A 23,532-nucleotide genomic window follows, 5' to 3' on the forward strand; every position below is an offset into this window, starting at 1 on the left:
GGGGTTTGCGAGAAGGCTCTGAGAAAGCTCAGACGGGAGAGGTAGGCTACAGAATCGAAGGGTTGATCGGCGCGCCGTGGCAGCGGGTAGCCCAAATTGGAGTGGGCGGTGGAGCAGGGCAGAAAAAAAAGATCCTCAAAAGTTTCCCTCTTCCGCAACGAGAACTTGAAGAACTTGATCCGAAGGCCATTCGACTTCGCACCGCCAGCGTTTTCTGTTGCTCACAGAGCTGCAGGGCACAATGGCGACCTTTACTCGCCCAATCGCCTCCAGCATTGCTGGAGTCGACTTTAACGTGTACTCTGATCAAGATATCAAAAAGCTGTCGGTGAAAAGAATTCACAATACTCCGACTTTGGATTCTTTCAATAATCCTGTTCCTGGCGGTCTCTATGACCCTGCTATGGGCGCATGGGGAGACCATGTGTATGTATCTACTGCTGACTTGTGATCATAAGGCCATTTGCTGACTTGGAGGAATTCTATTCTAGGTGTACTACCTGCCGCTTAAACTCTTGGTCTTGCACGGGTCACGCCGGCCACATTGAGCTCCCCGTTCCGGTCTACAATGTTACTTTCTTCGATCACATCTACCGTCTTCTCCGGGCGCAATGCGTGTACTGCCACCGACTGCAAATGTCCCGCACACAAGTCAATCTGTATACCTGTAAGCTTCGCCTTTTGCAATACGGCCTCATCGATGAAGTCGCCATCGTTGATGCCATGGGGGCTGGCAAGGGCTCCAAGTCAAAGTCCGCAAAGCGTCAAGACGATCAATCCGATGATGAAGAGGATGACGAGGAGTCCATCATGGAAAAGCGAACCGCCTTCGTCAACAAGAGCATTCGCGATGTTAAAAAAGATGGTCGACTGGAAGGTCTGATGGCTGGCGCAAAGAACCCTATCGCCGCTGAAACCAGAAGAGATCTCGTCAAGACATTCCTCAAGGACATTAACAGCAACCGGAAATGCAACAATTGCAGCGGAATTTCCCCCAGCTATCGAAAGGATCGTTACAACAAGATTTTCCGGAAGGCCCTTCCCGAGAAGGCTAAGCTCGCAATGCTGCATGGTGGATTTCAGGCTCCCAACACTCTTGTTCTTCTCGACCAGGAGAAGAAATCCGAGCCTAAGGAAAACGGTGTTCGAGCAAACAGCGTTGTGTCTGAAGTTCACGGTGCCGAGGAGGAAATCCGCCGCGGTGCCGCTGTTACAACCCAGTCAAGCTCGCAGGGAATGACTACTCAGGAGTTTGTACCATCCTCAGAAGTCTACAGCGCCATGCGCCTTCTTTTCCAGAAGGACAGCGAGATTTTGCAACTCGTGTATAACTCCCGACCTGTACCAAAGGGTGTGAAGGTCGTCTCTGCAGACATGTTCTTCATCAAGAGCCTCTTGGTACCGCCCAACAAGTACCGCCCCGCTGCTGCGCAAGGCCCCGGAGAGATTATGGAGGCGTCACAGAACACCCCCTTCAACAATATTCTGAAGCAGTGTGACCTTATCAACCAGATCAGCAAGGAAATCCAAAACGAGGAAGAGAAGGCTTTGTCTCGCGCACGCAACTACAGTGACCTGCTCCAGGCGATTGTTGCGCTCCAGGATTTCGTCAACGGTCTGATTGATCGGGAGCGAACTTCTGTGACTGGCTCTGCTATTGCGCAGTTACCCAATGGTATTAAGCAGATGCTGGAGAAAAAGGAGGGTCTCTTCCGAAAGAACATGATGGGTAAGCGAGTAAACTTCGCTGCCCGTAGTGTCATTTCTCCAGACCCCAATCTCGAAACCAACGAGATTGGTGTGCCTCTCGTATTTGCCAAAAAATTGACATTCCCGGAGCCTGTGACGAATCACAACTTCTGGGAATTGAAGGAGGCCGTCATCAACGGACCGGACAAGTATCCGGGCGCTTCTGCGATTGAGAATGAGAATGGACAAGTCGTCAACTTGAAGTTCAAGTCTCTGGATGAGCGCACTGCCCTTGCTAATCAATTGCTCGCGCCATCAAGTTGGCGCATGAAGGGAACGCGAAACAAAAAGGTTTACCGCCACCTAACTACTGGGGACTACGTCTTGATGAATCGTCAACCCACCCTTCACAAGCCATCTATCATGGGACACAAGGCTCGTGTTCTTCCAAACGAGAGAACCATCCGAATGCACTACGCCAATTGTAATACCTACAACGCCGATTTCGACGGCGATGAAATGAATATGCACTTCCCCCAAAATGAGCTCGCCCAGGCGGAGGCTAGAATGCTCGCTGATGCCGACCATCAATACCTGGTTGCCACATCGGGTAAGCCTCTGAGAGGTCTGATTCAAGATCATATTTCCATGGGTACCTGGTTTACTTGCCGTGATAGCTTTTTCGATGAGGAAGATTACCACCAGCTTCTGTACAGCTGTTTGAGACCGGAGAACTCGCATATTGTCAGTGACCGCATTCAATTGGTGGCTCCTGCCTTCGTCAAGCCTAAATACCTCTGGACTGGTAAACAGGTGATCACCACTATTCTCAAGAACATTAAGCCTCCACAGAGTGCCGGTATCACCCTCCAAGGCAAGTCTTCGACCCCCGGTGATCGATGGGGCAAAGGCAACGAAGAGGACAATGTCATCTTCGATGATGGCGAGTATCTGTGCGGTATTCTTGATAAGAAGCAGCTCGGTCCAACCGCAGGTGGTCTTATCGATGCCGTTCACGAGATTTACGGTCACACTATTGCTGGAAAGCTGATGAGCATCTTGGGTCGACTTCTGACCCGGTTCCTGAACATGCGGGCTTTTACTTGCGGTATTGATGATCTTCGGTTAACTAAGGAGGGTGATCGTATCCGTAAGGAGAAGCTGGCTACTGCCCCTGCCATGGGTCGTGAAGTTGCTCTGAAGTACGTCACGCTAGATCAAACCACCGTGCCTGACCAGGACGCCGAGTTGAAACGCCGATTGGAGGACGTCCTTCGTGATGATGATAAGCAGAGTGGGCTAGATAGTGTCTCCAATGCCCGGTCTGCGAAGCTGTCCTCGGAAATCACCTCATCTTGTCTTCCTGCGGGACTTGCTAAACCCTTCCCGTGGAATCAAATGCAGTCTATGACTATTTCCGGAGCCAAGGGTTCGGGTGTCAATGCCAATCTGATCTCCTGCAACCTTGGCCAGCAGGTTTTGGAAGGTCGCCGTGTACCGGTGATGATCAGTGGTAAAACTTTACCCTCTTTCCGTGCCTATGACACCCACCCCATGGCTGGCGGTTACGTCTGTGGTCGTTTCTTGACCGGAATCAAGCCCCAAGAATACTATTTCCACGCCATGGCCGGTCGTGAAGGTCTGATCGATACCGCCGTCAAGACTTCTCGCTCCGGTTACTTGCAGCGCTGCTTGATTAAGGGTATGGAGGGTCTCAGAGCCGAGTATGACTCCTCTGTCCGTGAAGCCTCCGATGGATCCATTGTCCAATTTTTGTACGGAGAGGACGGTCTCGATATTACCAAGCAGGTTCATCTCAAGGACTTCAAATTCCTTGCTGAGAACTACCTTTCGGTTTCCCAGCAGGTGCAGTCAAATCTCTTCCACACCTTGGCGAAGGAGGAGGTGATGGAGTGGCACAAGTCCGCCATGAAGAGTGTCCGTAAGACCGGAAAGCTTGATGCTATGGACCCTGTCTTGTCTCGCTTCCACCCTGGTGGCCACTTGGGCAGTACCTCTGAAGCATTTGCCCACGAATTGAAGAAGGTATGTTGTGATCTTACAGACCAGCACAAATGATGTCTCAAAGCTAATAACCGACTTATTTACAGTACGAGGATGCCAACCCCGACAAACTCTTCAAGGATAAGAAGAAGAACATCGAGGGTAAACTTACCAAGAAGACCTTTGATGCATTGATGAACATGAAGTATCTCAAGTCTATCATTGACCCCGGCGAGGCAGTGGGTATCATGGCTGGACAGTCTGTTGGAGAGCCCTCAACACAGATGACTCTGAATACCTTCCACTTGGCTGGTCACTCAGCAAAGAACGTGACTCTAGGTATTCCTCGTCTTCGTGAAATTGTCATGACTGCAAGTGCCACCATCATGACGCCCACCATGACCCTCCTCTTGAATGAAGAAATCTCCAAAGAGGATTCTGATAAGTTCGCCAAGGCTATCAGCAAGCTCAGCATTGCCGAGGTTGTTGATAAGATCCAAATCAGAGAGCGTATTGGTTCGGGCCTCGGTCATGCAAAGGCTAAGATCTACGATATTGAAATTACCTTCTTCCCTGCCGATGAGTATACCAAGGAGTATGCCATTCAAATCAAGGATGTGCAGAATGCTCTTCAAAACAAGTTCATTCCTCGCCTCGTGAAACTCACCAAGGCCGAGCTTAAGAAGCGCAATGAGGAGAAGACCGGCAAGAAGGCCTCAACTGCCCAGCCCGAAATTGGTGTTTCGGTCGGCAGAATCGCGGAGGGCCCGAGCGGTCCTGACCGTGCGGCCGAGCCGGCTGACGATGATAACGAAGATGACGAGGACGATGCTAAGCGATCCCGTGGAAACCAGAACCGGAGCAACCAGGTTTCCTACGAAGGACCCGATGATGATGAGCAGGCTATCATTCAGGGACAAGATGTCGATTCGGACGATGAGGAGGACGAGAGCAACGAGTCTGGCAAGGTTACTCGTGACGTGACTATGAGCTCCGATTCCGAGGATGACTCAGATGATGAGGAAGTTCAGGAGCACAAACTGCGCGAGGACGATGTTAAGAGCAAATTTGCCGAGATCACAAAGTTCAAGTTCGACTCGAAGAAAGGTGGCTCCTGTACCATCCAGCTGCAGTACGACATCGAGACACCTAAGCTGCTACTTCTTCCTCTCGTCGAGAACGCTGCTCACACGGCTGTCATTCAATCCCTTCCGGGCATTGGCAGCTGTGTTTTCGTTGAGGGAGACGAGCTGAAGGGCGAGCCCCCGAGCGTCATGACTGACGGTGTCAATTTGCTCGCTATGCGCGACTACCAGGACATCATCAAGCCCCACTCTCTCTACACCAACTCAATCCACGACATGCTTAATCTTTATGGTGTGGAAGCCGCGCGTGCCACCATCATTCGCGAAATGGACGCCGTTTTCAAGGGTCACAGTATCTCCGTCGACAACCGTCACTTGAACCTGATTGGTGACGTGATGACCCAGTCTGGTGGCTTCAAGGCTTTCAGCCGTAACGGCCTGGTCAAGGACTCGACCTCGCCATTTGCTCGCATGTCTTTTGAGACCACCGTCGGTGCTCTGAAAGATTCCGTGCTTGAGCGTGATTTCGAGAACCTGAAGGGTCCAAGTAGCAGAATTGTGGTTGGTCGCTCTGGTACCGTTGGAACCGGCGCTTTCGATGTTCTTGCTCCTGTAGCATAATTTTGTTTATGGAGTTCATTTCGCATCCTTGTTTCTTTCCTGCTATTTGACCACCTGTATATTCTTTTCTTCACTCATTTCCTGTGTGCTTTGATCTTGATTTTTTTCCCAGTCTTGACGTGTTGATGATTTGGAGTTCTTCTGTTCAGCGGTAACACAAAAGTGCCTGTCCCTGTTCATATAAAGCATATCTTCAGTTAAAGGAAATTTTGAACCTTTCTATTTTCTCCCTTGAAGACCCTTAAATTTGACTGCATCCTGCACAGGGTATTGAAGCCCCCGCTGATGTACCAAAAGCTATGAGATAACCCAGCTATGTACAGGGTATTTCCTGACAGCTTCTAGTTTCCCTTTCCATGTTAGTGCTCACTGAGCACACTCCAAAGCAGGCCAATTACATGCGTGAACCGTTGTGAGAGGAGGCTAACATGTGCCAGGAGGAAGCGGGCTGATTAGAACCTCAGTAATAATTACCCTAGTACCGACCAAAGGTTGTGACTGGCCCTATGTTGCATTCAAGCCTTCGCTAAGCTCTAGAACCGAGCTTGTGGCGTTTTCCACGTGTAAGGATAAGGCCATAGGCTTCGGGGGGCGGGGGCGACGACTTGGAGGGTGAGACATCACTTCAACTACTAGGAAACTAGAACGTATTGGGAACTAGCATCTAATGAGTCATTGTAAATTATGGTTATCCCGTAGGATGTTCTATGGAGGGGCCGGTTTAGAAAGCGGGGGCTTGGGCATCTTTCACTTCCCCGTTATCCAACAACTCGACGTCAATTCATTGCTTGCTCAACTTGAATCTACATCCAGTTCACGAAGCAACGAATGTCTAAAATTGACTGGGACAAAGGTGATAAGGATGGGTTTGTCTCCGTCGGTTCCCATAACCTCTATCTGTCTGTTTCGGGGCCAGATCGCAAGCCTGGAAAGCCTATCATCGTTCTCATGCAAGGCGTTGGCAGCACGATCGATGAGTGGATTGTAGTGCGAAAGCTTGTGGTTCCATTTGCTCGTTGGTTGAACTATGATCGTTCAGGGATGGGTAGGAGTGAAAGCCCCAACCAAACACCATCAAGCATATCTGCAGCATCAGTCGCAGCAGAGCTTGATACTCTCCTAAGGAACGCCGGTATTGAACCTCCGTTTATCATTGTCGCTCACTCGTGGGGAGGCTACACTTCTCGCGAGTTTCTGGAACTCAGGCCCAATGATGTCGTGGGCATGGTGTTCGTGGATTGCAATACTGAAAGTTTCTTTGACAGTGGCTCGTGGGGTTGGGACGTTTTCTATCCAGTCCTCGGTGACCAAGATTTTCTTGAAACCACCGGTCTTGTAACGTCCCATGTCCTATCCGAGGAGGAGTGGCAAGCCGTCAGAGATGAGCAGGCTAATCCCCGACATCAAGCCACCGAGGCTGCTGAGTTGCAGGCGGTGCCGAATGACAGACAGGCATTGGTCCACAAGAATCAACTCGAAAAGCTACTTCTGAAGGATTATCCGGTCAGTGTCATCATTGCGGATACACCTAAAGATTTCCAGAAAATGTATGACTTTGGAGTGGCTGCAGGCAATGGAACAGAACAAGAACGAGCTCTGTTTCGAAAATGTCTCGATAGATGGCGCGAGATGAATGAAGACTGGCAAAGAGAGCTTTTGAGGCTTTCACGTCTCAGCAGATCTGTTCGTCTGCATTGCAGTCACAATGTGCAGCTTGTACGACCAAAGAGCATAATTCAAGAGATACAATGGACCATGGACAACTGCAGATAACTCTCAATCTGCTAATGAAATCTTGAGATCCCAGCTTGCAAAAAGTTTTGGGGGAAAGTCGAGTTCTCGGAGATGAACACCGCAATGACCCGTACATAATAAATGTATTCATGGTACCTCAAGCTGTTATTGATAAAGCATATGAGCCTAGTCCTGAAAATTCTCATTTTCTTGGTATTTTGTACCATGAGGGTGACCATGGAGGGGCCACTGGGCTACAATCAGAGTACGGGAATTCCGTGTCATATACTGTGTTATACGTAATGGGGTATTTCTGAAAAAAGGAGTCTCTTCTTAGAAAATGGATTGTATTGCGCCTTACCTCAGCACGGATTAACTAGCGTGGTTTCGGAAAGGGACGAGAAACAAAGTGTGAGTGTCTGGGAGATTCTCTGTTTTCGAATTCTAGTGTGTGACTATGGGCGTTAGCAAGTAAGCCGGAACCCGTGATTATGGTTATTTTGATGATCTATCAGAAATACATCAACTAAAGATAATGGGGACTTTCGCTGACTGAAATCGGGTTAGCGCAATTGGGGTGGGGCGCTAGGATAGAGAAGGTTAGTGTCTTAATGGGTAATCTGTTTTCGAAATTTACTATGTCACCGGAGAGAGGAGTAATAATTTACACCCACGCCTTCGAAAACCAGTCAATACTTTTAGATTATTGCCCTTGTCTACTAGGACAACATGGCAAAGGCGGGCTCAGGATCTCCGATAGTACCGCTGGCGTTCTCGGTTGGCTGGGAAGTTTATATAACCAGAAAGCAGACCAATGATGGCATAGTCAGAATAATTAAAAATACATTGGGGCTGCAGGTTGGCGACGGAGTTGTCGACAAGCGTGAGTACTCCACTTAAGAATGCAGATCGGCACGTCATTAATCCCGGAACAGAGCTATTTTAGAACATTTCATGGTCTTTACTCGAATACGTTCTGCCTCTCTGATTAAATAATGTTGCTTCTATCGGCTCTATGACGACGGATTGGGAAAAATTGAGATATAGAAACAGATTATATAAAAAATCAAAAGATGAGGAGGGATCAATTTATTATTTATAGCAACCTGGACGCTTGAATGGGCATGAAGTATCTGGATGAGGCCGGTTTTTGCGTCCTTAAATCTATGATTATAGCGCTAGATGTTCATCAGAGACTTTGAGAGATTAGACAGCACTCTCCCTTCAAATGGCGGGCCATCAATTCTAGGTAGGAAATTAATCAATGTTGTGGAGAATTTTCTACCTAAGGTGTTGTAGACTAGCGCTCATTGATTGCTCAGTGAGCGCTCAGCGGATGGTCCCGTAATCTGTCGACTCGCTCACTGAGCCTGGGCCTGAATACCCTCGTCAAAGCAGCGGTTATCGAAGTAGGAACGCCCCACTTGTCTGGAAAATTCCAGTATTATAGCTACGTACTGAACCGGGGCGCCCTATAGCAAGCCTGGCAAGCAGGCTGGATGAGATGGATGAACGAACAGACCAACAAACCACCACACACCACGATGGAGGAAGGCTTCCCAAAGGAAGCAGAAGCTGTTGCAGCGAAATATATGTAGAAGTTTTCTTTCTTTCCCCATCGGAGATGCGAAGCTATATCCTGTAAAGACTGTGTACAAGGAAAGATACCCTTCAATCAGAGATCACCTATCGTTGGCCATTTCCCCACTACAATACGAAATTTCAGGCTAGATAAATAAATCTCTAAGGAAGGGAAGAAACTTTGTTCAATCCTATGATTATGTATGTGCAGAGGCCTCTGCTCTCGTCTGGTGGAATATCGATTTGGTCAAAATGGAGCGCCTTCCATGCATTTAACTTTGTTCACAGTCCCAGTTGAAGGAAAACGCCCTGCATGTCCGTCTCATCCCAAAAAGCGCCGTTATGTATCGCCATAATATACTAGTAAAAGTGAAATCAGGAGCCAAAAAAAAAAAAAAAAATTACTGGGCGTCAAGCATCATGAGGTCTTCGTCGATCTCGTCGTCATACTCATCCTCAACGACTTGAAATGTCGGCTTAATGAGATCACCCATAGAATAGTTATTACCGTTAGTGGGCTCTAACTCCATCAGACGAGCCTCTTCCGCCTTGCGCTTCGCTTCGTGCCGCTCGATGTCTGTCAAACTCCATGTAGAAATGCCTTCCTGGTCTCTGGCCATGAATGGCTGCGCCATAGTTCGCAGGAAGTTCTTGGCATTTGAGACAGCCATATCTGTGCTCAGATTCGTTTCGCTATCCAGCATTGCCTGATTGATCCACTTCGGAAGCTGAGGTCTTTTTCGCTCGAATCGACGATCTGCCAACACCATGACTCCGTAATCGTCTTTTCCACGAAGAACACGACCCAGGCACTGGGCTGCGTGTCGCATGGCATCGAAAGACAGGAAGTCATTTTCTCGAATGCGGTAGTTTTCACGAAGGAATTCTAGACGTGCCTTCAGGATACGGGATTCGGTGTATTGGAAAGGCACGCCAATGCAAAGCACGGCGCGGCCATAGTGATGATCAAAATCAATACCTTCCGACACCTTTCCTCGAGCGACACAAAGCAGGATGGCGCCACGTCCATTGCAGCAGGCGGTGCGGTAGGTCTCCAAAGCAAGTGATGACTCTTGTGCATCGGGAGTCTCGACAAGGATCAGTTTGTAATTCCAGATCTGATCCAAAATGCCCATGCCTTGCCACATGCTGATGATAGATTCCATATACAGATAGGAGGGGAAGAAAACGACGATTCCGTCTGGCGTGATACGCGCAAATTCAGTAACAAGGGTTCCGTAGTTTCGCACCACACCAGGATCATTACGAATTCCAAATGACGAGGAAACCTGCGCCTGATCCGAGCCCCGGGTCACAATCATGGGCAGGAAAGATCGTCGGGCAAGCGTCATGCTATACGATTCTTGCATGACAGTGGTGAAGCCGAGCATTTTAGGGTACATTTCGAGCGGGGACAAGGTTCCAGATGTAATGATGACAGAGCTGAATCGATCAAAGACGGGCTTGATTGCAATAGCGGCATCCAGGCACGTAAAATGTAGAATTGGATTGGGTACTGTGGCTGCTTCGGATTCAAAGGGTTCGAGAATGAGAACGAATCCTTTATCATAAGTTGCAACAAGAGTGGCGAAGGTAGCAACTTCTTGGAGCGGCTGGTAGTCCTCGATATTGACCAGCTCCAGGGTTCGCACAAGTGATGTCAGGCGCTCCGCACAGAATCTCAGAGGTTTTCGTTCAATGTAAGTGAGGTCTTTCAGGTGGGTTAGAAATGAAGGTGGCGTTTCCGATATTGTATGCGTTACTTTCATCCTCGTTTTCAGATACTCAATAAATCTCTTCAAAAAGGAGATGAAATGCTCAGCTCGGCGAATATTGCCAGGTACAGCCTCCTTGAGCAAGTCATCTGGCAACACCGGGTTTGAAATGAACTGATCCTCTTCCCGCGCCTGTTCTGCCTGTTGAAGCCCCTCAACTAGCTTCGAGTATTCATTTTGAAGTTTTTCGGCATCCGTACTCTTCATTTCTTCGATTTTGCGTTCTAAATTGCTAGCGCCTCGAGTGGCTTTGCGGAGGGAGTCCTCGCTCAAATCGATACTGAGCGACTCGATACAGACATTGTCAATGTTGTGAGCCTCATCGAAAACGACAATACAGTCTTTAGAAAGCTCGCGAGATACTCGTTCGGCGATTTTCGGATCTAGAAGATAGTGATAGGAGTATATGATGACATTGCACCAGGGCATCTGATGTAGAGAATTTAGAATTAGTAAAGGGTTAATTATAGCTTATTTTTGTATATCTCACCATGCGTCGAGCAGAAAAGTAGGGACATTGTTTGTTCTGCTCTCCGTATCTGATCAGCCCGTCGAGTGTGAAAACACCGGGAGGAACAAGGTTGTGTGGCTCGAGGAGGTCAAGATTCTGAAAGGCGTGAGAATGGATGTTACCCAAGAGATATAGTATGACAAACCTCGTGATAGATGCACAGCTCCACATCCTCACCGCGCTCCTTCTTCTCCTTGACAAAGCCTGCCGTCAAGCTCCGGCATCTCGCGTCCACAACGGTACCACTTTTCTCGCGCTTCACTGAAGGATGTAGACAGAGGTTCTTTCGACTGGTCAGACCCAAAGCGCGAAAATCTTCTTCAAACCCAAGCTCCTGAGAGCGATATTTCATGAGCGCCTTCAATTCTGCCAACGCCTTCTCGATCTCTGACATGGTTCGCGAGCAGTAGATGAGCTTTCGGTGTTCTGGATAATGCTGCTGATATGCGACAATTAATGAGAGCAGGGAGACTGTCTTGCCAGTTCCTGAAGGCATTTCGAGCACACAGTGACCCCCGGCATCGAGGGTCTTCTTGAGATCGCACATGTAGGCATATTGTTCGGGATAGATGCGAGGATACGGGAACAGCACCGGAAGATCACTGAGAGAAGAAAATGTTAGAAAGATCATGCTGAATTATAAGCCAGGGTCATTATCATACTCAATGAGGAACTTCATTGTGGCTGGTATCCCCGACGCCGCGAGCGAGTCGAAAGCAAGAGAGAAAGTGATGCCAGGCGCGAAGCTCTCTGGATCTTTTCCCCATTGGGACAGTGAATGACACCGACACACGTGACTTCCATATCGGGAGTCCGCCCGCCAGTATCATCGGCTTCTTCCAAGAGCTGCCTCCAACATCCATTGCGACGAGAGAACAAAGAGGGTCAACGAGATTCTGTTCTTGAATCCCAGATCCCAGACCGGTGCCATTTTCTCTCGCCGGCATTATAACGTCTGGTTGTGCTTCCAGTCACCACCCCGCCATTCCCGCTGACCTCATACCCCACATGAGCAAAAAGTTCAAGTCGCAGGCCTCCAGTAGCCGCGCTGCTGCCAGTGCCTTTGGGGGGTTTTGGGGTTTCTCCAGTACCTTTGGCAATGACGGCCGAGAGCCGTCCTCGCTAACATACATCACGGAACCACCAGATCTTTCTCGTATCTCAGACCAGCAGTTAGTAATTGCTTTCAAGAACTTGATGAAGAAAGATGAGATTACACGCACAAAGGCTCTTGAAGAATTGAAAGAGTATATTGTATCAGTTGAAGCAAAAGATGGAACGGTTCACGATGGCTTTTTGGAAGCATGGGTAAGTATTAATATTTCCGATGTATAGTGCTGACAGACTAACTTGGCTGCCAGGTGAAAATATATCCTCGGGCTTCAATTGACTTATCTCGAAGAGTGCGGCAACTGGCCCATACAATCTTGGGCTCAATTGCTAGCCTTGTGGGAAAGAGAATTGCACCTCATCTGCCTAAAGTTGTGGGAGCATGGCTTGCAGGGCTCTATGATAATGATCGACCTGTCCACCGATCCGCACTTGAATCTTTTACCATGATTTTTACAACGGATGCAAAGAGAAACAACGTCTGGAAAATATACCAAAGCTCTATTCTGGACTTTGTAGATGATGTCCTTCTTCACCAATCACCTTTGACTCTTAGCGATGAGCGAACAGTCAAGCGTGATGATGCAGAGGCAAAGTATGCACGAGTTGTGGGCTCTGCCCTTTCACTTTTCAATCGCATCCTGGGTATGTTAGAAGCATGCCCTCAGATGCTTTCAGAACTAAGCGATTTGAAATAGGTAACTCAGCCGACGAGGATCTGAAAAAGAATCTTCCAGAGATCGAGACTTTACTGGGTAGCAAGTCTCTGTGGGCTTTCTGCACCCATGAAGATCCATTCGTTCGCCGGTCTATCTACATTCTTCTGCGATCTGCTGTATCCCGTGAGCCTGGGTGGGTTGACTGGAAAGTTCTAAGTGCAGCCATTATTGGGAAGTCGTTGTCGTCTCCACAGATAGGATCTGCATCTGAGTTATCCGAGTCTCTTTTGCTTTTAACCTCAGCCAGACCTCAGATCTGGACAGAAGATTATACTGGCAAGACTTCAGCGTCAAAAAGGCTACGCCAGTATATCCAGAAAGGATCACAAGCAGGCCATGCAAATTTCTGGTCAAATCTTGACCAAGTGCTCCGAACTATTCCCCAAGAAGTGCTTTCTGGAGCCGATAAAACATCGACTGATGGAATTTTCACAATTTCTAGTGCAACTGCCATCACCGAAGCTTTCCAGGAAGGCCTTAATTCGAGAGAAGAAACTCGTCAAAACCTTCCCATTGGGTGGAAAAAATACATCCAGGTCGGTACTTGGCTCGCCACTCTCGTGCCAGAGGATCAGCAGTCGGAATTTATCCAAAAGAGGCTCTCCCCTCTGGTGATAAATTACGTCCGACCTGAATCTGAACTGGTCCAATGGTCGCTTGTACCCCAGTCGGCGGAAGAAATCTGTGCCGAGTATCTAACAACTCTCACGGCTCATAACCAAAGCGAGGAGCTGCAGTTACTGTGGACAAAGTTATCGCACGATCTGCTTGAAGCTGTTAAGCTGTCCTCTCCTGAGCAATCAAAGGATTTTCGAACCTCTCAGGATTCTATTTGCACTCAGTCCAAACGCTTTTTTGATCTACAATCTGCTGCTCTCTCGCGGGTCACAGAAGGACAGGCTGAACCAGCTGCACAAAAGGTTTTTAAGCAGTCAAATATTGCCCTGCTTGAAAATTGCCTGCAGATACTTCGTTCGCGCAATGGCAAGCCCTACGGAGCCGCTGGAGTAGTAGAGGATTGTGTGCGCAGCATGCCCTCGGCCGCAAAAAGTTCCAAAGACTTTCTCAACTTTGTTCGAACTGATGCCCCCGACCTTCTATTCTCGCCCTCAGGTGATCGTCTCATCACGATTATTTTGGTGTGTCGGGAGTGGGATGGATTTGCTTCTAGCTTCGAGAACATGGTTGAACGCGCCATGGAGTTGGAGCCCGAGCAGTCAAATGCCCATATTCTTCAGAACTTACTCTCAAACCTCAGCTTCGACGAGGTTGGAGACAAGGCTAAACTCAGCAAGCTTATTATGCGGGCGCTGGACAAAGCATGTCGAGGGAGTCATGCACACTGGCCAATTATCACCTCGGTCCTTCAGAATCAAAGTTCTCGTGGCCAAATGGCCAATGACATATTCTTGTCCATGATAGACTCTCTTTCTTTTGATGACCGAGTGTTTGATGCTTTACACGGCCTTTCCCATCTAGGGCAGACCGTGCCCGCCGCTGTTCGCGAGTTCCAGAGTGGACCTCAAGGGTCAAAGTTGACCGGAAAACTACTATTTCTTATCGAGTCTCCCTCGGAGGAAGTCGCAACATTAGCAGAGTCGTTGATGAAAACCTTTAAGGAAACTGTTGTTGGGGATACTAGCGACAAGTCTAAGATCGAAATCCTCCGCAATGGATTCAGCCACGCATCGGAGGAGTCTCTGTCGTAAGCTCTTATTTTTTGTTCATCTTTGGTATTTGATTCTAACATCCTAATAGAATCGAATCTCTGTTTGCCATTGCAGAGGAATTGTTGCAAGGCATCTCTTCGAAGGACGCTGATTATAGGATCAAAGACATATTGCCTTCTCAAAATGCCTGGGAAGAAGCAATGGGCCCATTCCTCCAACTTCCGCCACGATTTTCGGTAGCGATAACAAGCCCCCTAGGGGGTATTGTGAACTTGGTTCAGCGCGATGTTTCAGAGTCATTCAAAGCATTATGGCTTTCTACTCCCCGTGACTCCGCTCATTGTTCTGCTGCTTTCCGCCTCGCGACATTCACGATCAAAGTGCTGTCATCTTTCGAGATTACCAAGCATCTGAATAGCGATGATCTTGAGACAGTTTTATTCTATCTTCCACTGGCAGTGCAGCTGATTGATGATGATCTCAGCATTGAACAATCCAATGGAATATCGGGCCTAAAGCTTGCAGATCAACGCGAGGAGTACCTTGAAATTGTCCTCAAAGGACGAAAAATCATCAGCAACTGGATTCACGCCAAAGAACCTTTGAACGGGTCTTCTGACTCTACAATCTCCTCTTCTTTGATTAATCTCTGGGAGAAAAGACTTGAGGAGCTAAATGGAACATCGCCTTGGGACTATCGGATTGGAGAGGCTTTCACAAAGATCATGACATCTTCACATGCTGTGGAACATTCCAAGTCCACAGAGGAAATTTCAAAGCTTTGCCGAGAAGCAAGAACGGCTAATGCGATTCGTTCGGCATCATGGTTTGCTGTTCTCCGAAGTTCAATCCTATCAAACTCTGTAGGAAACAGAATTTGCAATGAACTGGTTGCAGATTCCACTGGCCTCAAACAGCATGATTCTTCTTCTGATGGTATGTCTCACAATCGTGTTTTCCTTATTTCGACATCATATTTACAATTTCCTAGGCCTGAGGAAGCTCGCACTGCTCAATATCTTACTTTCTGGTGAAGACAACATTATTTCAACCATTCCTACCCAAAGACTGGTTTTCTTGACTAAGCACCTTATCGAATATCTTCAGTCTGATACCAAGTCTCTTGGACTGAAAGCAGAGATCATCAAAACTCTGACATTTGTTATTTCTGGACTTGCCGAGATCTATGGCTCCCACTGGGAAGAGAGCATGGATATTTTGAGCACATTCTTCAAAAATACTTCCGGAGGCGAAGAAGGACTGCCATTATTGGCTTCCTCTTTCCGATTTTTCGCGCGTTTGAAGTCTATGGCTGAAGGTGACAGCAATGATGATCTTCAAGATGCCTGGTTGGAGAGAAAGACTGGTCTATTTAATGACTTGGCATCCACCATTGGAATGTTTGGTATGTTTTGAGTACTCATGGGCTTTTCTTGTCTTTGCAACTAATAAAACCAGACTCTTCAACAACGTTCCACCAACCTCGCGACGTCGCTGTTGAGCTCCTGCGACGCCTGATCAATTCCCTTCCCATCGAAAAACTTGAAGATGTTAGCGGAGTTTTCCACCTAATCACGGCCCATAGCCGCTCTGTGCAACGAACGGCATACACGATCCTCCATCGCTATATCCCTCAGGCCCAAGAACAGATTTCTTTTGATGTGGCCCTGTCTAAAACTATGGTCAGCTTGCCCGACGAGCTCCTATCACTTCTCCTCGAGACGCCGACAATGCAGATGGTGAATATGGCCTACGGAGACGACAAAATGTGGACCACTATCCGAGCTTACCTTTTGAGCTGGAAGATAGTGTTTGATCATTTTACAAATGCGGTATGCTCACAACCATTCTAATGAACTCTAGATGAACTTTTGCTAACTTTCGTAGTCCCTTCCTGTCCAAGAGTTCTATACCACCAGCATTAAAGAAAACGATATTCTCATTCCATTACTGGAATTCACATTCAACTTCCTCCAGAAATCACACGGAAAGATTATTGATACGTCCAAGCTGGATGTACAAAATTTCGAGCCTGACCAATCCGAGAATGCTGAGAAAGAGATTCAATGGCTTCTCGTTCACCTCTACTACCTCTGCCTCAGACACCTTGCGAACATGACGAAAAATTGGTGGATTGATACCAAGAAACGGATCAAGGGACCGGTCGAAGCTTGGACCGAGAAACATGTACGTGAATTTGTGGAGCCCCATCCCAAGTATATCCTAGCTGATTTGAATCCTAGATCTCGCCCGTTGTCGCTGGAGATTCTCTTCAAGGAGTCACAGATTGGATTTCCACTCAAGATCCGAATGAAGAGCGGGCATTGAGTGTCAAGATCTCCAAAACTGCCGAGATCATCGCCAGCATTCCCGTCGACGAGGAGTCGCCTCCCGTCTCCATCTCCATCTCCCTCCCACCTGCATACCCCCTTCACCCCGCGCTGGTGGTCGGTCGCAGCCGAGTGCTTGTTGATGAGAAGAAATGGAAGAGTTGGCTGCTTACCATTCAGGGAGTTATCATGTTTGCCAATGGAAACCTGGTTGACGGACTGTTGGCCTTCCGGCGAAATGTCCAGGGCGCCCTGAAGGGCCAGAGCGAATGTGCGATTTGCTACTCGGTCATCTCGACTGACATGCAGACACCTAACAAGCGATGTGCCACCTGCAAGAACACCTTCCACTCTGTTTGCCTGTTCCGCTGGTTCAAGAGCAGCAACCAGAGCACTTGCCCGCTGTGCCGCAACAACTTTGTATATGTCTAAATTTGTATGGAGTAATTAGACTATAGACGTCGGAACGGAAAGAAATGATTTGACGAGTACTCCCTGTAAAGACTTGCACTTAGGTTATACCGTCTTCGGATGGCTACCGACCATCTGCACTCTTGTCCAGACGGAGTGACGCTACGAGCGGGGTTTCCCCACCGCGTCCGAGCTTCAAGCTTCCTCCACCTTCCCTCATTCAATGGCCGCGCCACAAATCCCCAATCTCAATCTTCTCCGACGAGGCCGAGGACGCGGCCGTGGAGGAAGTCGAACTGTTGAAGATGGTCACAGCAACCGTCCTTCTGGAAAGGATCGCATTGTTCAGGGCACCGACAGTGATGCCAGCGTCTCTCGTCTGAGCGCTGTCGAGCTCGGATATCTGGTTGACCCGTATGCGACAGCATTGACACCCCCTGGTTCCGCGACTAGGCGATTCCCGATCATCAATAGAGGTATAGCACAATCTATCTTATACCAGACGAGCAATTGATCATTAACTTGGACGCCTCTCGCCTCAGGCACGTATGTTCGCACCACTGCAATCGACGAGCTTGTCACGCGCTTCCTCGGTCCTTATTCACCCGAAACCTCGAGCAAGAAACAGATTATTTCGCTAGGTGCCGGCTCAGATACACGCGTCTTCCGGATTTTTTCATCTCGCCCGTCTTCTGACCTTGTCTACCATGAACTCGACTTCGCCGTCAACACCGGGGCAAAGATTCGGGCCATTCGGTCAACACCACATCTGCAAAAAGCGCTGGGGATTGACCCCTCGAGCAAGGAGATATCTGTTTCGGAAACAGGCGATGCGCTGCACACGCCCTCATACCACATCCATCCACTAGACTTGCGGTCTCTCTCGTCGGATTCATCTCCTGCCGCGATACTACCCGGTGTGGACACAAGCCTGCCGACATTGCTGATTTCAGAATGCTGCCTGGTTTATCTTTCTCCTACCGAGGCGGCTCAAGTGGTCACCTTCTTTACTGAACATGTTTTCAGCCAGACTCCTTCATCTAGCCCCGGCCAGACCGGACATGCGATCCCTCCTCTTGGCTTAGTTTTATATGAACCTATTCGGCCTGATGATCCCTTCGGTCGGACAATGGTTTCCAACCTCGCAGCGCGCGGGATCCAGCTTCAGACACTGAATAAGTTCTCTTCTTTGGAGGCACAGCGGGCGCGTTTGCACTCCCATGGCTTTAGAAGCGGCCAGGCTGCTGCGGATATTGATTTCATTTGGGAGCGTTGGGTCAATGAGGAGGAGAAGGAGCGGGTCGCTAGCCTCGAGTTCCTGGATGAAATGGAAGAGTGGCAGCTGCTTGCGCGACATTATTGCATTGCTTGGGGTTGGAGAGACAGAGATGACGCTTCGATCTTCAACAGCTGGAAGACGCTTCAGGCTCAGCCAGGCCCATGAGGTCTGATACATATCAAACTCAACAAATGAAAATAACGAACAAAACCAATGAAGACAAAGGCTCCGAAACTACTGTATACATTCTAAACGTGGACATAAAAAGTGACAAAGAAATCACTATTTCTTCACTAGGGTCATCTCCAATGCCGGAATTTCGACACTAACGGCCTGGCCCTCGGCATTGAGATTGAAAATGAATTCATCCAGTCCGTATTCACCATATCGGAGCTTGTCCAGGTCCATCCATGAGACACAGGTGGGAGTCCCAGCGTCGGCAAGCTCGGTCTTGTCCTGAAGGACTCCTCTAAATGCCTGCTTAGAGCCCTGGTTGTCTGTCTCAACCCGCTCGGTTGGGTATAAACGGATACTCAAATCCGTAGCGTTCGCAACATGGGTAAGTGTGGCCAGAGTCTCGCGAAAATTGATGCCATTGCTTACGAAGTCCTCGATGTACAGACCCGGCAAACCGTCCCACATCACGGTGATCGACGAGTTGAGCCCCGAGGCTACGTAGGCACCACCGAAGTTCTTCGCAGCTTGTTTCAGCGCCGTCTCCATGACAGCTTCCAACATGACCTCCATATAGTCCGCATGTGCGTTCAAATCAGCAGGACTGACAGTATCGGCCGAAAGAATAGCAAAGCCAACGCTGTAATCGGGTACTAGACCCAGATACGAGCTGTAGAGGCCCTCGTTGTTACCTTCGTTGCTGAGGATGCTATATACATCCACCATCGAGGTATCTGGGTAGTCACCGCCACTGTATATGATCCATGGTGCGCCAATAGAGTTGGCCGGATTGGAAGTATGAGAAACAGGCTTCAGCCAACGTCTAGTCTGAGCGGATGACAGTAAGGTTGAGTTTAAAATAGCTTTCCCAGCAATTGCGAGGTCTCTAGCGCTTGAGAACATGGATGTAGATCTGTTTTTTTTTTCGAGAAAGGCATGTCAGATCCCATATAGCATAGTCCTGCTGAGATTATCAGATGAAAACTCACGCCTCAGAGCCTGCAGTGCGAGCTGACCAGCCACTAGCAACTCTGTTCCTGGGAATAACACCATGGACAGGGTTCTTGGGGGCAAAAATTGAGGTCTGATTCATTTCCAATGGATTCAGGATATAGTGCTGGATTACTTCTTCAAAAGTCATTCCACTTTTCTTTTCTATCACGTAGCCAAGAAGTTGGAATGCCATATTTGAATAAGCTGGCGTCATGCCGGTAAGAGCCACCGGAATCCTAGCCGCAATATGTTGAATGAAGTCTGGGAAATCGGGTAAGACATTGAGGTGAACAGCGGGTTAAGTAGATCGTACCGCTAGGGCTACAGTGCGTATTGTTAGCGCAGCATGGTAACTGCAAAGAGGAGTGACCTGGCAGCCCAGCTTCAGAGAAACCCTTTTCGAAAACCAAGTCGCTTGCACAGTCTTTGTATGCGTTAGTCGAAATCTTCCCCTTCTAATGCAATGTTATCGGTGATCAAACTTACAGTCTCGAGAAATGCCACTCATATGACTTGCTAGTTGTCCAACTGTGACCTCATCCCATTGAGTATGGCTTATAATCGTATCTTTTATTGAGGCTTTAGCTAGAGCCGGAAGATATTTAGTAATTGGATCATTGAAGATTCGATCTCCTTGTATGAGAAGGAGACTCCAAACAGTAAAAATCTGTGTTAGGCCCCCGATCCGGTAAACACTACTGCTGGTAACATTTTTGGCAGAGCTTAACTCAGGAGAGGTGTAGTGATACTGCCAGAAGAATGGCTCATTCCCGCTGTCTCCTTTATTTGAAGAGAAAAGCGCAATGCTGAACGTCGTGTTGGGTGATATATCCCCATTGGGCCCTGTGTTGGTTTTAACGAGCTGATCAAATTTTGCCGTTAAATTTTTCAGGGAATTCGAAATGAGAGTGTCATTGACGTCTAATCTAAATGGCGGGTAAGCAAGCCCAAGCAGTGGGCATGGTGTGAAAGAGAGAGCTGGAGAGATTAGAAGAACAAGAGCTACAAAAACAGCGACGGATGAAACCATATTGAAGTTCTATTCGACAATCACAAACTGAAGGTACACAGATCATTCTAAGAAATAAATCCAGAACATTCATTTATAGTGCTGTCCAAACCTAGCTTAGCTACATACGTCGTCGGATCGGCGATATTTCTCACCTCGAGTGGGGCCAGGTCGGGTCGGACATGGCAGGGGCCTAAGGAACTACAATGCCACTGCCACCATTCCCTTTTCCACCTTACAGCTATACCCTATTTGAGAACTAAAGAGATAATTCGCAACCCTCAAGGTCAGTTTTCTGCATATAGGAAAATATTTATATAGTCCACATTTTATTATCTTCACGAAATGCTTGTGAAAGAAGATACGGCTAGATGGTTAACCACGTTTCAGAAAGAAATTCTCACCAAGGAAGTCATAAAAGATATTAGGCGTTCATCAACCATTCACAGTCATATAAGATTTGGTTCAGGAGAAATCTTATCTACTGTCATAAAAAATGGCATGATTTCATTCTTATTCTATTTATCCTTTTAGACCCAGTTACCCATGATCTGCTCTATAGAGGCGTCGAACAAAAAATCTTGTAAGAAGTCATAAGTCTCATCTATGGGCAAGACAATATCATCCAATGATGATAATGTAGTTACATTGTCCGGTCCGCTTTCAAAAGTGTTAGGAATATTTCCAGGTGAGCCGATCTCCCTAGATTCACCTGATGGGCCTTCCCTCTTTCGGGCGCCATTTACCTGTCCCTGGATCTGATCAACCCGTTTTCTGAAATAAAAAAATACATCTCGGTCGCCATTTCGATCCATATAGGGAGTTGATAATGCATTAACTCGCTGCTGTATTTTCTCTAGTGTATGGCAAAACGCAGCAGTTTGCTCTGGCTTGGAGACCATGGCAGTATGCCGATACGCAATGAGCATGGCAAAGGCCAACTGCACCCACTGAGTATTTGTGAAACTCAGTTCTGAGTTAGTTGGGAGGAAGATGTATAGAGCAAGGATTGATTCAGCCGCATTGATAGCCGCACAGGACATTTCGTTTCGCCAATATTGAGTGCTTCCAAGCTCGGAATCCATTTCTTGGCCCGGAAAATTAAGGGCGAGCTGGAATAGACAAAGTCTGGTCGCGTGGAAATGAATCGCCACGAGTGCTGCGAAGAAAGTTTAGCAACCCAATCAGCTCCAGTCTAGTCGAAAAATACCTGGAACGCACGGATATCAACAATATTCAAGGGAAGGCCATTCTGTAAGCTATCAAGCTCTGCTTTTATATTGCTCACATAAAGCTCGGCCCCCGACCCATGTGCCATCATCTCCTGTCTGTGACTTGTAGAAAGACGATCTATCTTCTCAGCGATATGCTGCAGCTGAACAAGAGGTGTGATATATTGATCATGAGGATGCTCATTCGTATCATGAAGGAATTGACAGCATTCATCGATATAGGGGGTATGATGAAAGGTTGAGTGTTTTTGAAGAAGAACTGCAATCCTAGAATGATGCGAGAGCGAGCGATCAACTTACTGCTGATCCCAACCGGGGGATAAGAGCAACTCACGACGATGACAGATAATAGCAACCGACCACCGCTCGCCTCTCAGCGCTACCCCATGACGGCCGACTACATGTCAAGTTATCATCCAAGGTGTCTTGAGGGGCAAACTTCATCTTAGTTTTCCATGTTTGCGTATTTGGAGGCCGATCAAGTCGCAGCTCTATGATGAGACTGATGGCTAATTGCAGAAATTGAGTATACCGATGAGGTTTTGTGTGATAGTGAGACCTGTCATATCAATAATCAGACGCGTGAGGATTGCACACTTTCAATAATAAGGGGCCTCAGCGTATTTACCATGCCAAGAAGACCAGTAGCCCTTGCAGCAAATCAAAGGAGACCTCCGCATTGAGAATCATTCGAGACGCAACGGCTTTCTTGACTTCCCCCCTAGTGACCGCTGCAGCGGCATATCCTCATACGATGATGAGGCTATGATCGCTAGGAAGAGAAATGGATTGTGCTGCCGAAGCTGAGCAGCGGAGATGGAAGGAGCCACAACCACGAATGGGAAATGTGGAGTCATGATAGTTTTGAATGCCTTCAGGTATCGATCGGCCGCTTGCAGTGAGAGGAAGCCTCGGTCGATAATATCTTTATCTTCATCATCACTTGCTGCTACTGATGCGCTTCGCGTGCTGCTTGACGCTGCTGCCAATGTTTCTGAAGGAATGCGGTCGGCCATGAGCTCCTTAACGCGAGCCTCAAGCGCCTCAATTTTCCTAGTTATAGATGAATCATGCAAGTAAAAATGCGATCGTCGAGTAAGGGCGTGGAATGCTCACCGGTCCTTCTGGAAGCCATTGAAGCGTCGGCCTGATTGGCGATATGCACACTCTCTGCCTAGACGCAGGCACCTGTGCATTTCTGGTTAGGACAGTTGTTCATTCCATCTATCTTATGTTTGGAACCCGTACCGGGTACAAACATGAGGGTTTTCTGGGGTGCGAATGCACCGAACTTTCGAATTTGCACAGCTCAGGCACGTCTTGGAAATCGGAGGCATCGGCGGCATCCCAGCGCAGAGATTCAGTGATGCAGATCGACCCGTTTGAAGCTCAACTTGTCTCTCAAATCCTCATGGAGTCCGTCATACAAAGTTTACCACAGATGCCCTAACATTCGAATGCTAAAAATCGCAAAATCGAGCTTCGTAATCATCGAGGTTCGACGAGGCTGTGATAATGCTGACTAAGATTAACTAGTCGTTTTTAAGACAAATCGTGGGAAAATTGAAGCTGTACCAATGCAATTCACAGAAATAGCATCCAGGG

The 23,532-nt window shown here is 48.0% G+C and overlaps 7 protein-coding genes across 7 annotated transcripts; 4 read left to right on the top strand and 3 right to left on the bottom strand.

Moving 5' to 3' along the window:
- Window positions 1-241: 241 nt before the first annotated feature.
- On the top strand, window positions 242-5,399 carry N7462_005756 (DNA-directed RNA polymerase I core subunit RPA190; the record flags this gene model as incomplete). The annotated part of the gene is made up of 3 exons (XM_057077474.1): window positions 242-426; window positions 492-3,735; window positions 3,801-5,399. The coding sequence occupies 3 exons, from the start codon at window positions 242-244 to the stop codon at window positions 5,397-5,399; spliced, it is 5,028 nt and encodes a 1,675-aa protein (XP_056933054.1).
- Window positions 5,400-6,227: 828 nt separating this feature from the next.
- N7462_005757 (alpha/beta fold hydrolase) lies at window positions 6,228-7,172 on the top strand (the record flags this gene model as incomplete). Its single annotated transcript, XM_057077475.1, has 1 exon — window positions 6,228-7,172. One exon carries the CDS (start codon window positions 6,228-6,230, stop codon window positions 7,170-7,172), a length of 945 nt encoding a protein of 314 aa, XP_056933055.1.
- Window positions 7,173-9,115: 1,943 nt separating this feature from the next.
- On the bottom strand, window positions 9,116-11,679 carry N7462_005758 (TFIIH/NER complex ATP-dependent 5'-3' DNA helicase subunit RAD3; the record flags this gene model as incomplete). Its single annotated transcript, XM_057077476.1, has 4 exons — window positions 9,116-10,918; window positions 10,980-11,096; window positions 11,146-11,602; window positions 11,663-11,679. The coding sequence occupies 4 exons, from the start codon at window positions 11,677-11,679 to the stop codon at window positions 9,116-9,118; spliced, it is 2,394 nt and encodes a 797-aa protein (XP_056933056.1).
- Window positions 11,680-12,008: 329 nt separating this feature from the next.
- On the top strand, window positions 12,009-17,261 carry N7462_005759 (ubiquitin-protein ligase RKR1; the record flags this gene model as incomplete). Its single annotated transcript, XM_057077477.1, has 8 exons — window positions 12,009-12,308; window positions 12,362-12,755; window positions 12,809-14,534; window positions 14,588-15,435; window positions 15,491-15,904; window positions 15,958-16,331; window positions 16,387-16,686; window positions 16,743-17,261. 8 exons carry the CDS (start codon window positions 12,009-12,011, stop codon window positions 17,259-17,261), a joined length of 4,875 nt encoding a protein of 1,624 aa, XP_056933057.1.
- A 202-nt stretch (window positions 17,262-17,463) lies between these two features.
- On the top strand, window positions 17,464-18,684 carry ppm1 (protein C-terminal leucine carboxyl O-methyltransferase ppm1; the record flags this gene model as incomplete). Its single annotated transcript, XM_057077478.1, has 2 exons — window positions 17,464-17,680; window positions 17,783-18,684. 2 exons carry the CDS (start codon window positions 17,464-17,466, stop codon window positions 18,682-18,684), a joined length of 1,119 nt encoding a protein of 372 aa, XP_056933058.1.
- A 117-nt stretch (window positions 18,685-18,801) lies between these two features.
- On the bottom strand, window positions 18,802-20,716 carry N7462_005761 (serine hydrolase domain-containing protein; the record flags this gene model as incomplete). Its single annotated transcript, XM_057077479.1, has 4 exons — window positions 18,802-19,606; window positions 19,683-19,947; window positions 20,000-20,110; window positions 20,173-20,716. The coding sequence occupies 4 exons, from the start codon at window positions 20,714-20,716 to the stop codon at window positions 18,802-18,804; spliced, it is 1,725 nt and encodes a 574-aa protein (XP_056933059.1).
- A 509-nt stretch (window positions 20,717-21,225) lies between these two features.
- Window positions 21,226-23,264, bottom strand: N7462_005762 (Zn(II)2Cys6 transcription factor; the record flags this gene model as incomplete). The annotated part of the gene is made up of 6 exons (XM_057077480.1): window positions 21,226-21,854; window positions 21,917-22,194; window positions 22,262-22,486; window positions 22,681-22,980; window positions 23,044-23,115; window positions 23,176-23,264. 6 exons carry the CDS (start codon window positions 23,262-23,264, stop codon window positions 21,226-21,228), a joined length of 1,593 nt encoding a protein of 530 aa, XP_056933060.1.
- Between the last annotated feature and the right edge of the window lie 268 nt (window positions 23,265-23,532).

Source organism: Penicillium macrosclerotiorum (genome assembly GCF_028827735.1).
Source record: "Penicillium macrosclerotiorum strain IBT 26536 chromosome Unknown utg000006l_segment0_segment0, whole genome shotgun sequence".
In the NCBI taxonomy this organism is placed as follows: domain Eukaryota; kingdom Fungi; phylum Ascomycota; class Eurotiomycetes; order Eurotiales; family Aspergillaceae; genus Penicillium; species Penicillium macrosclerotiorum.